The sequence below is a fragment of the Pseudopipra pipra genome, chromosome 3 (genome assembly GCF_036250125.1).
Source record: "Pseudopipra pipra isolate bDixPip1 chromosome 3, bDixPip1.hap1, whole genome shotgun sequence".
Taxonomy (NCBI): Eukaryota; Metazoa; Chordata; class Aves; order Passeriformes; family Pipridae; genus Pseudopipra; species Pseudopipra pipra.
In genome coordinates, this window is record NC_087551.1 from 92,720,008 (window position 1) to 92,736,849 (window position 16,842).

Below are 16,842 nucleotides of genomic sequence, written 5' to 3' on the forward strand. Positions count from 1 at the left end.
ATTGTGCATAGCAGTGCTGCACAGTAGCCTGTGCTTTCTTCCTCTGACTGCTGCAGTAACACCTTTTCTGCCTCTTTCTTTGCCCCAGTGAGGCTCCGGTGGTGGTGCCACTGCTTCGCAGGACAAAGTCAACAGGAGGTGAAACAAGCCTCTGATTCTTCAAAGTGTGTTTTCTATTTGCTTTTATTAGTATCTTTGGTGCCTTTGTTGCCCCTCTTTTCATACTAAGCCTGTTTCAATTAGTCTGGATGTTCTGATATAACTTATTGTGAGTGCTGGCATATGGTCTGTATTTGCTGTGTGTTAAAAATAATGAACCATAAAGGTGGCAAATCAAAACAATTCCCCAACTTGCTTAATTACTTCCCAGCCTACATTTTAAGGCCTCATTTCTTACATGCAGGATCCACATATGAGTCCTTTAAAATTAAGTCAGGACTGTGAATGCTAGCAATACTTGAATTGTTCATTTATAGTTTGGTAAACTTGGTTTCAGTACTTTGGGCCGACTTCAGTGAGGGGAGTGAAATATTGCACTGTTGCTGGGTATGGACAACACAGTTGTGGTTCAAAAGGATCCCACAACTGTTACAAGTGATCCCCAGAAATCCTCTTGCTCCATGTGGTTTATGCACTTTCCCTGAGAAGTTAATGTGTTGCCGGCTGGACTGGTTAGTCAGACTGGACTGACTGCTCTGTATTTCATTGCTCATGCAAGGACTCCAAAATTTAATTCTTTCTAATAGCACATGCATAAGTCTAATTGTGTTAGTACTGATTAGAAAATAATTATCAGGATCATCCACTGATAACCACAAAGGGATCTGCTTCACTCCTAGGTTTGCTGACTCTGTAGGAGATAATGTGTGCACCATCGGGAAGGGTTGGTTTGAGAAAATAAGGGGGAGAGATTTGTTGAAGCTTTTCTTTATAGTTTAAGCTCATCTATGGTATTCAAGTGGATGACAATTCTGAATGGTAATGAGTATTTAAAAATAATAGTAATATCTTAAGGTAATAAGAATATTTTTGCCTTAGGAAGAGAATTATTTCTGCTTTCTTTAACAACTGTACAGCTAAAACCCTGTTGTTTGTAATTAGCACTGTGGCCCTCAGTAAAAGGGCTTGCTGCGCTTCCTTCATCTTTCTCTGTTATTCCAGCACTGGATGCATTTTGGGTACAGCTATTTTTGTGTGCTTTGAATTCTTCCCCTTACAAAATCCAAGCGTTTGTATATTTTTGTTTGTTCATTTCAGACCCCAGAGTAAAAGGATGGCTTCTTCTGGAGAACTATACACCTACCTTTATCTTCTCAGCCTTGTACTTACTAATTGTTTGGTTAGGACCGAAGTACATGCGGAATAAGCAGCCGTTCTCATGCAGGGGTATTCTGGTGGTCTACAACCTTGGACTTACACTGCTTTCTCTGTATATGTTTTACGAGGTAAGAGAAGAGGGATTGGGTCAGGGTTATTTTGCAGTATCTGTTTTAATTATATTGATTTATGTTGAAAATTATCTCTGAGGACAGTGCTCCTAAACTTGGGGAAGCATTTGCGAAAGTGTTTCAACCGTTTTCAATGTCACTTCTGTGGGGAGAAAACTGTAGTTGTAATGTTACCTCTAAAGATGGTGTGAAACAAACCTTGCCTTAAACATCCTTGCTGACCTTGGTTAGCAATGTTTCAAATGCACTTTTCTCAGTGGAAATGAAGGCCCGATCTTTTGTTGTGAACCTGGCTACTCTTTCAGGAACTCCTTGCTTAGAAGTCTTGCTCAGTGTGATTGTGCTTGGAGGATTGTGCAAAGTATTTCATAGCTAAACTGTGGCTTGATCTGGATGGGAAAACGTGTTTTATTTACTTGTATTTAATCACACACACTCCTCAATCTGTTTCTGTAAGCTTGCAATAGCTTCTTTTGCATCCTCCTTGTTTTGCTGGGAAAAATAAAGTTGCTGAAATAAGTTTGTTGTGATTCATCTGTTTCTTGGAACTTCAAATCTAAACATACAAATGTATTTCAAACTGAATTGACCTTTCTGTGGACTTTATTTCCTTTCATAAAAACCCAAAGATTTAGGCAGTGTAAAGTTTTCTACGTCCCAGAGAGCCCTTTAGCTGCTTTTACTCAGAACTGTATGTTCTTATTCAAGTGAAAATGAAGAGCTGTAGTAGTCTAAATAACAATGCAGTTAGAAAATAACTATGTCACTTTAACATACAGGATACTCTGGCTTGCTTTTAACCAAAGTATTTCTCATTTCTGTAAGGAGATATTTCATTGTCAACATCCTCTTTTCAATTCTTTCAGTATGCTCTTTTCAAATACAAACTAGGGCTAAAACTACTATTCTATTTTTTTTTTGCCTGTACATATAAGCTGTAATTTTCCTTTAAGTTTGTAGTTAATTCTACAGTGTTTTACAAGGTGAGTGTTTAGAGACGAAGTGATTTAAATGTAAAGTTATTTCTCTTGTGTGTAGTGAATTGTCTAGTCAAAAATTACTGAGTTGTGTTATTAAGAACTTAGATACTTAATTGTTCAGTTGGGAGCAGTTTTGGATTCAGTAGATGCTTGGAACAACTTGTGTTCTCAATGTGCTTACATTTCTAACCTCCCTGTCAGGATGTTATAATCCAGAAAAAATTGTGTGTTGATCTATTTGACTTGTATAAACTTAGTGTTGATGTGGACTTCAATGTACATTTGCATTATTTTATGCAGATATTATTTACAATTATATAATGGATCTATTGTTTTAACCTTTTGTATATTTATGTTATTGAGGATTTACAAGTGTCAACTTTCCCTCAGTTGTACCAGGTGTGGATAAAACTCTCAGGATAGCCAATCTTTTTTCCTTGAATATTTGGAATAATACTCATAGTTTCCAAATTACTGTAATATTCTGCCATGTTACAAAACCTGCTGATAAATTTAAACAAGAGAAAATATCTGAACTGTTGATCTTATAAATGCCTTTTTCTTGCTAACAATGAACTTGGTTACCAAGAAAGGGCTGTTTATTATTATATGCCAAAGAATAGCTTTTATAATGTGAAGCAATGAGGCAACTAAAATACAGTGAATATTAAGGATCCTCCTTCCTATATAATGAAACTCTTTACATCAAAGCAAGTGTTGCTCTTAATCTAACATTATCCATATGGAAGTGTTCATTAGTATTGTTCTCGTTATAAATGGACATACATGAAGCTAGAGCATTATGAAGACTATTAAACTCATGATAGTTGCAATGAAATGTGGTTGGCAGCACTTGCTGCCCATGTGAGGGCAAGCGATGCTCTGCAGCAAGGTGGTGATCCCCTAAAAATGCTGCAAAGCAGAGTCTCGTGCTAACACCACATTGTTTGATGTTTGCAGGGAGAGAGCCAAAGGGTGTAGGGGAAAAAATCATGTCCTTGCACCTCCAGGTATGTTCTCAAGCTGAAGTGCCTATGCAGTTACCTCTGTTGGTGCACGGCACGTGATACCCTTGCTTGGATCTCTTCCTTCTTGGAAATTTGGCTTTAAAGGATTAGCCGTGTATCAGTAGCACTTTATAATACACTTACTCGCTTTTAAGATAAAATGGTGATGAGCAGCATTCAAAAAATTTATATAACTCCCTGTTCTCTTTCTTGTTGTCATTTTGAGTTTCAGTTGGATTAAATTTTTTTCAGTCCTGCTGTGAGGAAGGGCATAAACATTATCATTTATGAATTTGTTTACTAGCCTGTCTGAAAAGAAGTTGCTTTAATAGCTTGTATACAATACACCTGAAACTCTGCTTTGGAGTTTTTTCTGAGTTATGGCTGTGGTGATTCAGGTCATGATTCATAGCATCACAGCTTAAGTTACATATTATATGATGAAAACAAGATGTTAAATGGGGCATCCTCCCATCTAGGATGAAAAGGATAACCTGCTTGTTTTTCTGACCTTTACATCTGTGTGTCGGTAAACAATAACGTGGGGAAATTTTGCATTGTAGGATTTGTATAATTCTGGGTATTGTGTACTTGTACCATTTGGCCTACGATGTAAAATAATATCATCATCATGGCTAGGCTTCGTGAACGAAGGTTTGAGAAGGATTCTATCCACACTTGCTACAAGCGCGCTGATGGCTAAAAAGGCCAATGTGAGATAGACAAGTCCAGTTGCAAAAGACACAGCGAAATGTCTCCTTAGGCAGTATTGGCAAGACATATTGATCATCATCATTGGTCTACTCTGGCCTCCAATCAGGAGACATGGAGACACACTGTACATAACACTGCTGCTTCTTTTGAGAACACACACAGAATCATTCTTGAGGAGAAAAGACAACGCAGAAAGAACCATGTCTTGCCAAAATAACATAACCTTGTTCTAAAATCACTAGAAATCTTAGACTTCTTACTTGGAATTCCTAATAGTTTCTGTGTGTACTTGCTATAACTTATTTGGGTATTTAATGACCAGGCTTTGATACTAACAGAACAGAGTAGTGGACTGCACTTGTCCCAGACAGTAAAAAGGCAAGGCAGATCTAGAGGAGGGAGAGTTTTCTCTAGGCTGGCTTGTCACTCGCATACTTCAGGAGGAGGGAATGCTCTTTAGGGACAAACAATGTTTTATTCTGTAAAAATGCACAGTGCTTGGGTGTTGAGGAGAAATAACACTCCTGTCTCGGGCAGGGACAGCAAGGGGTGGCCTCCTGCATGCTAGAGAAGGTGCGTAGTGGGGTGCCTGGCAGAGGGGTTACAGGACATGGCTGCTGGCTGGCACGGCTGTGCCTGAAGGATCCGTGGGAGCAGCTGGAATAGCAGAGACAGCACTGCTTCCACCTGTGCCACTGCCTCTGTGCTGGGGTCATGAGTCAAGTTGTCTTGCAATGCTGTGAGTAGGGCCTATGCCTCTGCGCAAGTCTCAGCTGGGTAATTTAGCAAAGAAGGGAGAGTGCCAGCTACCAAGTTACACAGCACAGAGACCTGTTATTTTAAGGGTGTTTGTTAGCAGAACTAGCCACGTGATTTGGACCACCCAGGCTTATATTAAACTGGTCAGTGATGAGGGCTCACTTTCTTAAGGGATCTCTTTACTGTCTTTTTTTCTTCATCTGAAAAATTAATTCCCTGCTGAATTGATCTGCGAAATGTCTTGGATTTTCCTGATGAGGGAGGTGTTGCATATGCTGTAGGAAAAGCATCCTCAGATCTGCACCCTGTTTTAGGAAGGAGGAAGTGCCGTGGCATGTGAGCCACAGGTGACAGCTAGACTGTTCTTTCCTCTCCCCTTTCTTTCTCTACCATCTCGAAGTCCTTATCTCTGTCCTGGAGTGACTGTGTTCCTGTAAAGATAAAATTCCGTATCTCTGCAGGCATTTGCTTTCTTTGATCAGAGGTGTGAACTTCTGTTTCTCCTCACTCTAATCTAGCTGTATTTTGAAGCTGGTAAACCCATCACACCTTGACAGCGTGATGCAGTGCTGAGCATCTTATCTGCCCCACTCCAGTGAGTCTCAGACTTTAGTTTTATCACAAGAAAAAACCAAGTCCTCCCCAGTAGCATCTCTCATACAGTCCAGTTAGACTGGTGTGCTGGTGTTAGTGTGCTGGTTTATTTTGATAGCAGAGTTGATAGAAATAGCATGTGCCACAGTATTTTAAAGAATTCAGCAATGGAATTACAAAATGAAAGCCATATGAAAAAAGAAAATTTCAGTGCAGGGGAAGGAAGTGTAAGTTGCTTGAGCACAAAAGCGACCTTGAGCTGCAGGGTTTTCCTCTGAGCCGAGGGACTTAACATTGACTTTGAGTGCCATTTTAATTGGCTTATGAAGGAGCTGTCTCTTTTTATGCTGTTTAGAAACCATGTACTCTGGTGAAAATAGTTATAGTTGGCCTTTTCTGGACAGGTCAGTTTCTCGAGAGAAGATGTGCTTGCGGTTGTGCATCAGCAGTGCCATTAGCAAGCCTGGGCTCCTGCCAACCTGGAGATGAAGGACTTCCTAGGGCCAGCAGGCAGGGAAAGGTTGTTTCAAGGCTGGGTTGGCTGAGGAGCCACCAGTCTGTTGCTGGGCGTGTTTCAGACCTGCTGTACAGTGGCTGTAAGAAGGGCTTGGAAATTATGGCCGTCCAGGGAGCAGACCACAACAAGCATGAGCAAGGACTTGAATGCACTAGCTGGCAATTTCTGACCCCTCCTTATTGTTTCTGTGGTGGCAGGTAAGCAGCTCCCTGGGGCTGTGCATAATGGAGCCATCTGGGAGCCACTCGTGATCAGGTCTCAGAGCAACCCATTGGTTTTGTATTTTGAACCTTCCAGCATGTGCTGCAAGTATTGTGGGTGCAAGAAATAGTGGTGCCAGGCAAAGGAGCTGCTGGGTAACTGGGGAAGAGGATTATTTACATGTTGCATGTTGCACTGACCGAGGTTTATGGGCAGCACCAGCAGTTTGTGGGCAGCAGTAGCAGCTTTTTACCTATTAGTTCCTTCTGCAAAGGGGGGATTAAGTTATTTTTGTAACTGTACTGACTATTGATATGATAAAAGATGTTAGCACTTTCTACAAATGCTGCTTTGCTTCTGTCTTTTAAACCCCCATGGCTGTGAGGGTTTTTCAGCTCCTAGCTTATAATATGTTCTTTTGGAAACCAGGGAGTATTTGGGTTTAGCTGAAGCTATTGCCTATAGCCACACTGATGCAATTCCCTTCAAAAAGGTGGGATCCCTGCTGACACCTGTGGTTGCATTACACTTTGGGTGGTGAACCTGTATTGTTTGCTGGAAAAGCTCTTTGGGTTTCACTGTGCTCCCTTTACTTGGAAGAAGTTTATGGAGTGGAGCATTAGTGATGGATGCTGTTTGGATTAATTACAATATAAACATTGTGATTATCCTTCTATTCGTAGCACTTCCTTGAACTGTATGAAAACATCTGTAAGTTCTTAACAACACAATCACAGCACAATGTGGTGGTCTTCTGTCTGAGGGACTGGTGGGCACTTGCAAGGCCACAGTCTTTCCCTCAGTGCCCTGACAGTGGCTTGGTGCAAAGCTTGTTTCAGGATGTAGCTGGTCCTTTAGCAAGGTACCACTGTTAAACTGGTGTCCTTTGCACAGCCATGCCTGCCTTATGGCTGGAAGAGGATTCCTTCCATGGCTGCCTTCTCTTTGCTGCTTGGGTCCAGAAACTGCCTAGGTTGTTGATGTGCATGGCTGCCCTGCTCTTGCTGTGGCTGGGTGCTATTGATTTATCTCTGATATAGTGGATAATTCCAAGTCTATATGTTATAATTAGATTTAATTTTCCTCCCCCTAAATAGGGGTAATAATTCTATCTCGGAAGGTCAAAAATAATGACCTGGGCTAACTGGGTATTTTAAAAGCTAATTTAGGGGGGAAATGAGGCATGAAAGAAATAACATTAGGGAAAAGTAGATCATTTAAGTGATAATCTTTATTGTACCTTTTAAAATTAGCTTCCTATTCACAGTTCTGAGCAGCATTTAGTCACACCAGGTTTTGTACTCCTTTAATCAAGTGATCATTTAAAATGACTTACGGTACAAGGCATTTCCAAAGTAGCTTTGCAAAGATGTTTTTTATCCTGCAGGAGAATAGATAAGGCCAAAACCGGACAACTTGCTTGTGCCTTTCAAATGTTTTTTTTGGAGATACCTAGCAATTCTTTTTTTCACTTAGGAGTCATCTAAAGTTGTTACTCCTCTCTTCGTTCTATTCACAAGAGGAAAAACATCTTTATGAAAAATGTCCAGTGGTCCCTTCTGCTGAGATATTAAAGGGAGCTTGCTTGTGTCCTTCCACCTGCTCCATCCTCTCATTCCACCCTCAACCTGCCCCTCCATCTCCCACCCATGAAAGGATGAGATGTGAACATCCAGCTTGCATCTTGCTTCTCTGTGGATTTCAGCCAGCCCCACTGCAGCAGGCACCTCGTCATCCTCTCGTGACTAATAGCTGGTCGTTACTCTTATTAAAAATAATTCCGTTATGTTTGAGGTGTTATGCCAGGAAGTCAGGCAGGCAGTGGCATATCCTGCAGAGGAAGTCATTTATACTGGGAAAGATGTAATGTGCTTGGCATGAGTGAATTGCTCAAAAATATCTTGAAGAATCACAATGCAGTGAAACATCCATTGTCAGCTGTTAAAGATAGCAAAGCTGAAGATTTGCTCTGTTATATAGTTAAAAAAATTATAGTCACATCTCTCTGTATAAAATTTCTTAAAAATATAACTTTTTATTTCCAAAAATAATCAGAAGAAAAATATATCTACTTCACTTTGATCATTTACTTTCTCCTGCAATGAGATCATCAGCCCAGAAGGGGATTTCTTGAGAATCTGTGTGGGATAAGTGAGCATAAGATGCTACCTCCTATTTTTATTCTGGTATACACCAATAGGAAGAATTTGTTAAATCACCCTCCACTGTGATTGGATCACTGCTTGGAAGTTGAATTCAACCTGGTGCCACACTTGTGCCCGTGAATCTCTCAACACCAGATGTCTGGGCAGAGCTGCAGTGGAGGTTTATAGGTGCCATGGGGTTCAGCCTTCTCCCCAAATAACATTTTATTTTTTTCATTTGCTCAGCTGGTGACAGGAGTGTTGGAAGGAGGATACAATTTCTTCTGTCAGGATACGCACAGTGGAGGAGAAGCTGATATGAAGGTACCATAATTGAGACTTAAAGCTGATAACATTTCAAATTGTCTACTTTAGTGTAAGTGAAGAGCATAACAGTATTGATTATGCAGATTTTGCTTGAACTATATGCTTTTTTCCCTCCTTTTGCAGTACAATGGACAGTGCACTGTCAAACATAATAGTTAATATTACAATAATCATACAATATATTCATGGTTGGGTAAGTAATTATGTGTAAATTTTCAAGTGTTCTTCTGGTCACACTTCTGACCTCTTCTTTACAGAGAGCACTGTAGCACCAGCTCTGGTTAAATATTTTGTTTCTCCCAGGACACTCAGGTGCACAGCAGCAGCCTCATAAAACAGTCTTTGTCATCCTGTTTTCAGCTGTAGCTATGGGCTTGTACCTGGATCTCCTACAGGGAGACCTGAGTCAGAAGCATTACGGAAGATCCTAGCAGTGTCGTCAGTCCAAGTAGTGCAGGACAGAATCTGGATTTTAATTACTTAGGTAGCGGAAGGGTTGAAAGCCCCCACAATGTGCAGTGCTTCTAAAACTTGCTTCCTCCTTTCTAGATCATACGTGTCCTCTGGTGGTACTATTTCTCCAAACTCATTGAGTTCATGGATACCTTCTTTTTCATTTTGAGGAAAAATAATCATCAGATCACTGTTCTGCATGTCTACCACCATGCAACGATGCTGAACATCTGGTGGTTTGTTATGAACTGGGTGCCTTGTGGTCACTGTAAGTACTGGGTTATGGTGGGGAACATCTGCAACACGGGCTTCGTTTTGGTTTTCTCTTCGTCAAACCAAACATCTCTGGTCCCTTCAGCTGCAGGATTTGTTCTGTCCCATATTAAGATACTTTGCTGAATTGCAACTATTGCAGATAGTTGCAGGAATTAAGCTGCCAGCACAGCATCTAGAAAAGGAATGTCTGTGTAGTTTGAAGAATTTGTGTGGCAGTGTGGCCTTTAGGAGCTGCAGTAGCCCAGGTCAGATATCTGTCAACCTTGCTCTCTCTGGTTTTGTGGTAGTTGCAGACTCTCTAAAGAAACAATACTCTTTTTGAAGTCAGGACCAGAAGCTTGTTTCAGCTGCAAGATGACTAATAGTGACTCTTGTCCTTGTATCTGTCAAGTTCACTTGAGATGTTAATTTCTTAATTTAATCTCATTACACCACTAGCCATAACCAAATATTTCAATTAAAATCGTGTTCCCTGAGCACTAATGAACATGACTGAATGCATTTTAAGTTGAAGATTTCCATGTCTCTCTTGTCTAAATCCTGCTAACCTCTGGCAATATGGCTTTGATTCTCTACTTTTTCATTGTGTTTAGTTGGCATCTAGTTTCCTAACTGCATTAGCATTACTTAGTTGTGGTTCAGATGTGCAGTTTATAGATACTAACTGTTGAACACTCCCTCCAAGAGAAACCTCTTCAAATCCAATGGATGTGAACCACTGGCAGTGCAGACCAAGAGGCTGCGTTCCTCAGGAGTCTGCTCTCTGAGCCAAACAACATAGAAACTGGTATTTGTTTTGTGTTGTCAGCACAACAGTGAGTAATGCTGAACTTATAAAAAGTGTGCATCTGGAAACATATTCTCCTCCAAGGAAGTCAATCCCTGTTTATATAGCAGTCAAAAATGCAGACACTTAAGAGTCTATCTTGTGTTTGTGTGGTCTTGAAAATACTTTTGTGCTACTTCTAGTCATCTGTTTTTCTTCTTCCAAGCTTTTTGTTCTGCTTGGTCATCACAGTTCTGTGCAGTTCAGTGTTAAGCTAAAAGTTTTTTTTTCATGACTAAAGGTGCTGTAAACAAGGACCAATAAAATGGCTAACTTGAGGTTTCTGAAGATATCTGTTGTTTTTGGCTATAAATGACAAAATAGGCTCCTGCCTGGAAGGAATGAAATAAGCCTAAAAGTAGATGAGTGAAGTTGTCAGTTCATGGGTATGTGAGTGTGCCTCCTTTTTATCAGCTTCCTCAGTTTTTTGAGAAACCATAATGTAGATGTGCAAAACAGTGGAGGAAACAAACCAGAAGACTGGTATAAAGTGCACAACTGCAAAGCAGCTCAGCTACTGTGTTGGGTGAGCAGAATAAAAATCAAAGTGGAAAAAAAACCAAACCTTCTTGCTTTTCTTCTAAGAGAAATCATATTTTAAATAGTAACATTTTGAACTTGTTATTTTTGTAGGTTCCATGAAACAGCATGTTCCTTCCTGATAATGCAGTGTACTTTCTTTTTCCCTTGCCCTTTTTTTAGCTTACTTTGGTGCCACTCTGAACAGCTTTATCCATGTCCTCATGTACTCCTACTACGGACTGTCTGCTGTTCCAGCAATGCGTCCTTATCTGTGGTGGAAGAAATACATCACTCAGGGGCAGCTGGTGAGTGATTTGCTCTTCAGTGCTTCAGCAGGCTCTTGTATTGGTGATGAGGTCTTTTTGTCTTTACTGAGTTAGGAAATTTTGGAAGGGAATAGAAGAAGGGATAATGAGGGCTAGTACCTTCTGCATCTTGTATTGCTTAAATCACCTTAGAAATCCAGTTCCTGCACGTCCATTTGCCCTGTTTTCAGGACCGTGGGGAGCTGGGGATTGATGGTGTACATGAATCAGTGCTGAGGATCTGTGGGATCTTCACCTCACCGTGTTGGATGGCTAGATGTATTTGGGAGTTGTGGTGCTGGGTTTTCTGGGACTCAGTAGCCAGGGAGGAGGGAGAAGTTTTTCTTCCAAGGCCCCTTGAGCTAACGTGCTCTCCCCTGTGCTTGGTTGGTCAGGCTAATGACAGACCAGAAACTGAGTGCAATGCAGTCCATAACTTGTGGCCCATTCTAGTTCTGTGGGACAATGCCTTTCCCATCTCACTTTTGCATGCAGTTGCAAATGGTTTATTAAAAAATATTCAATATTTCTGCTCTCTTTCTGCACTTTGAATGGGCAGATTTTTTTTGTCTTGTAGTTCTGTGTTGGACTCCTTGTATCCATTTGCATTGTTTCCCGTGTGTACAGTGATGAAGCCTGAATGCTGTGTACTGGAGGTGAAAAGAGCAGTGAAATTAAGCACTATGGCACTTGTTGTAGTGATACTGCACGAGAACCAGGTTTTCATGTGTACAACATGTCAGAACACCACAAGGAAATATGCATTGGTGTTGCGTTTTCCCCATTTTGTAGGGGAGGAAACTGAAGCCTAGAGACAGACTTTTCTATTATCTTCCCCCCACCCATCCTCCCTTAGCCACCCTCTCAGAGTTGTGAATAGTTTTAATAACATTTCTGGTGATGATTAATAACATTTGCTGCCAGCAATTCAAGTGTTGATTCTTAACATCTTTATTCTCTCCTTCCTGAAGGATGGCCAAGTGTTGTAGCTGTGGGCTCATTTTGTTCCTGGGAGGGATGGGGCAGTTGCCTTGGTTTGGGGTTTGTTTTTGTTTTTCCTTCCAGATTTAGGCTCTATTCTTCATTCTGGTGGTTCAAGTGCTACAGAGTGCAGTGTCTCAGTGCTTCAGTTGCTCTGCTGGCTATTGTCAAAGCTGCTTTCACTTCCTTGCCTGCTCTTCATGCATAGCTGTTAGAGCTGCAAAATAGCAGAGCAGAACAGTATTTCCCTTTTTAAATAAACATTCCCTAATCTGGTAGCCTTCATGTAAGGATGAATTTTGCTTAAGGCCCTCTGCAACACTTAAGCCCAAACTCTGTTTTTCCAAAAGAGATAACTGTAGATAACTGGATCCCAATCCTCCTTCCTGACTCCCCAGCTTCCCTGCAGCCTTTTACCACAATATTTCTTCCACTGGAGCCATGTGCCAGACAGTTCCTGTGTGTGGGAGAGGATTTCACTGTCTGTGTGTAGACCAAGTGACCCAAATCTTCTGCAACTGAAGCAGTGAGATGCAGATCTACTTTAGGATAGTAGAGTCAAACCCCACTGAGCTGTCACTAGGAAGAAGGTGGTCTTGTTCCTTAGGATATCTATGAGTCAGTTCTACATTACTTACTCTGCTGTTCTGAAATGGAACAATATAAATAAAATAAACAGGCTTAAAGAAGAGAATACCACAACCTGAATGTCTGCTAACTCAGGTTTACAGAGAAGATAAACTTGTTAAACACACTATATTATGTATCTTTTACTTGATTTAGAAATACCTGTTGAGATCTTTGTCACTAATGTTTTTTTCCCTTCTTCCATTAATGTGCTCCATTTCTATTGGTTTTTTTTCTCTCCCCAGATTCAGTTCGTCCTGACAATCTTCCAGACCAGCTGTGGTGTTGTTTGGCCATGTGCATTTCCTCAGGGGTGGCTGTATTTTCAGATTTCTTATATGATTTCTTTGATTATCCTCTTCACAAATTTCTATATTCAGGTAAAAGTAATATTTGTCAATTCTTTCTAGCATTCTGCTGGCAGTATCTCTCTGGAAAGCTGTTTACAGAAAGATATGCTTGAAATGTCCTTTCACTATCTTCCACTAACATGCACGTGGTTCTTAAAGTATTGCACTTGTTGATCTACTCTCCACTTTCAGATCTTCTGGTGTTTTGTATCTGCAATTCAGAATGATTAGTAAGCAGAATGGCACACAAAAGTGGCTTACTAGTGCAATTTTAACTGCAGATAGGGAGAGGAAGAGCTTTATGTAAGAAGCAGCTTTCCACTCTGAAATAAACCAATAGCATGTGAACCTGTGAAGCACCTGAAGGAATTGTTCACTACTGCTTTGACAAGGAGAAATTCTTGGTTTATATCCAGGGAAACATCTTAAATTCCCAACATAGAGAAATCTGGTTCTGGTTCACCTTTACAGGCATTTGTTTGTATTTTGGAATTTTCCTATGGAAAATTAGTGTTATGAGTTATGTTTCTACAAAGCTGATTTCATGTCTGAACAGATCCAGACTTCGTATGTGTTGTTCTGAGCAGTTCATAATTGAGCTCTGTACAAAGATGCACCCATCTTCAGAAAATCAAACCAGCACAGCCTGCTGTCCCCAAACAAGCAAACTCTGTTACGTTTTAAAGAGATTTGAGCATTGTGGTTCTGGTAAGAATGATTCATGGAGGGAAACACTGCAGGCTTTGCCATCTGATCTTTTGATACTTCTTAAAATCAGTCCGATGATTCCTATCACTTGCTGCATCTGAACATGCTAAGTAAACATTATAGTATATTCCAAATATTACTCAACTTTCTTCATCAATTTTACTCACATTTTAACTTTTAACCATTTAACTTCCTTTCACACACAGAAATTCTGGCAACTGAGCCCCTCTGAAAAAACTAATTAATATATATTTTTTCTCTAATTTGTTTAGACAGAGTCCCTTGTATCCTGTTAGTTTTGTGATTCTCATGTTGGCCAGTGGAAATTTCTTTCACATTTCTGTCTCTAACTTCCCTCATTGTTCTTGTTTACCTACTTCTTGTTCTGGCTTTGTTCAACATACTGTCACCTGCAGTGCCTCAAACCTCCTTCCTCACTACTTGTTTTGAGTATATTCTTGTGCTGTAGTCTGCTCATAAATTCACTTCCCTTGTTTCTAATTTACAATTAACATAACACTAGCATCATACTGCCAAGCCTTTTTCTTTTCAAGTGAACTAATTCTCTTGCTGTGATGAATGAAAGGCATAGCATAGTTTCATACACAAGAAGTGGTAGAGCTTGTTAGACTCTACCACCAGCACAAGGTCTTTAAAAATGACGAATGCAAGTTTCTAGAGTTACTCTGAGGAAGTGGTTATTTATATCTAATTAAGCAAAACCATGTGTCTTTCCCTATATTCTAGACTTACAACAAGAAGGCATCCTCGAGGAGGAAAGAGTATCAGAACGGCTCTATGGCCACTGCAAACGGGTACACAAACAGCTTTTCTTCCCTTGAGAACAATGTGAAACAAAGGAAACAAAGGAAGGATTGAAGACCAAACTGAAAAACCATTTTGATAACCCCAACAACAAAATCATCTGATTGTAAGCACAATGAGAGTTGTGCACTAATACTCTAATGGCTACTGTAACTATTCCTGCCTAGAATAGTGTGATTTATGTAGGACTTAACCAGTGCAAACACCCTAGAAACTGTATACAGAACATAAAAGTAGGTTAAAGTTTAAAAATAATTCTGGGCTGTCACTGACCCTGCTATAGACTGTGGAAGGGAGTATTACCATATTATCCAACACTGCTGTTGCCTTACTAGTCAATATGATAGGTGCTGAATTATGATTCACAATTTGAAAACACTGTAATCTAAACCTCCATTTTTTTTTACAATAGATCATGCATGTGATTGTAGAGGTAATTTGTATGATGCTGGTTTCAGTAGATAAACACACATGCCTTAAATTAAAAAGCAGGGCCCAAAGCTTATTACTGGTTTAAAAATTAGGGTTTCAACTTTTCAGTTGACTGACTTTTTATTAAAAAGTCACTTAGAAGAATCCATTGATCATTTTACTGTTCTGTATGTGATACACAATGTTACGTATCTCTTACTCGATACAGTGAAATTGGAAATGGCGCATTTAGTTTTGTATATTTGGCTTTGACTAAACAGTCACAAACCAGATGGAAAAATTATTTTACCTTTTTAATAGATCTTATTTTTTTATTTGAAGTATGTCACTGATGTGAAAGTAATTGGCGCTTACACAGTCCAGTAAGATTAAATATTGTCTCTAAGGTTTAGAGCATATACAGGGTGGACCCATCTATTCTTTTCACTTTTTTTCCTTTTTTTTTTCCTTTCTTATTTCTGAGAATTCTTAAATGCTAAATGAAGAGTGGTTTTTAATATGAAACTGGCAGAGTTTCAAGTGTTATTACCATAGCCATATCCACGTTTTAGCAGCTACTGTTTAAGTCTGTGACATATCCAAAGGCGTATTTAAAAGAAGAGACAGAAAGATGCTTTTCTGATGGAATTGTCTGTATTTAAGTTGGTATCTGAACTGTTCTTCATGTAGCATATGTTCACTTTTAAAATGTGCCTAACACAAAGGTGGTTTTTTTCCCAAACAAGCAAGTTTAAACAGTTTGAGTCGTACCTGATGTTTTTTAAATGTTACTGAAATGTGCTGGAAATGTCTGTTTCTGTAATGTGAGTTGTGTATATCACTGGTAATGTTTTGGCTTGTTATCTGAGGATTTGGTTTGAGTGCTGGTTAAAGTTACTCCTTCTTGTAAAATCTTGCCTTGCACATATGAGGAGTAAGTTGCAAAGCCAGTATCTGTTGCTGGTGTTCTGCTGTCTGCCATGGTGGAGTTTGGCTTATGAGTATTTTATTCATTAAGCTCTGAAAAACTGAATTGTGCAAGACATTCTGCTGGTCATTGCTCAAGTTTAATTATTTTTTTTTTATATTTATATAAATGCCAGTTTTAACATGTTTAATTGTTTTTAAATCTTTTTTAAAATTTTTGCACATCTCTTAAGGAATTAATAAGTTCTACTAGCCTTGTGGGTTTTCATTCCTTGTTTTGAAGGAGAAGTGTCTTTTATGTTTACATTATCAAAGCTTGTGCTTGTGTCTTCATTTCTAGGTACTGGTTTGCAGAGTCTTTACATAGCTCAGTACAGCAGCTATAATGTTCAAAATAGGCTGTCTAAATGTGCTAGAAATAAACCCTTGGCTCGTCTGAATATACTTCATTGTTAATGTTTGACATGGTTTAATCATTAAAACACTTTTGATGATCTCTGCCTGAATTCTGTGGGTTTGTACAAATTTAATGCATTGCCCCATCCTGTGTCAGGCCAAGGAGGGGCCACCAGGATGGAAGAACAGCTGCAGATATTCAGAAACATTTACTGTACCACAGATTTGGTAACAAATTCTTTACAGAAACCCTTGGCTGTTACTGAACACTGTTCCCTTGCCGGGCTGTAGAAATACTGGTCCATGTGATGGATTAAACCTCCCACTGGGATTACTGACTCACTGAATGCAGAGCAGCCCAAATAGTTCCAAGATGATGAGTGCCAGGTGCAAAGCTTGATGTGTCTGAGAGGGACTTTCTGCCTCAGCTGTCCTGTCTATAAAATGGGAATAATACTTCTCTCCAGAACGGGAATGCTTTTGCAATTTCATTATAGCTCCCCTTGCCCTTAAGTGATGGTTTTGGAGCCCTCTCCAACTTGAG

The 16,842-nt window shown here is 39.8% G+C and overlaps 1 protein-coding gene across 2 annotated transcripts in view; it reads left to right on the forward strand.

Moving 5' to 3' along the window:
• Positions 1-16,396, forward strand: part of ELOVL5 (ELOVL fatty acid elongase 5) — a 40,559-nt gene extending 24,163 nt beyond the window's left edge. For both annotated transcript variants that reach the window (XM_064650346.1, XM_064650347.1), the window contains exons 3-8: positions 1,258-1,445; positions 8,611-8,688; positions 9,241-9,412; positions 10,949-11,073; positions 12,927-13,061; positions 14,487-16,396. In XM_064650346.1, coding sequence (XP_064506416.1) covers positions 1,258-1,445; positions 8,611-8,688; positions 9,241-9,412; positions 10,949-11,073; positions 12,927-13,061; positions 14,487-14,618 — 830 coding nt within the window. In that variant the 3' untranslated portion in view covers positions 14,619-16,396. The remainder of the gene's footprint in view (positions 1-1,257; positions 1,446-8,610; positions 8,689-9,240; positions 9,413-10,948; positions 11,074-12,926; positions 13,062-14,486) is intronic.
• The last annotated feature ends 446 nt before the right edge of the window (positions 16,397-16,842 follow it).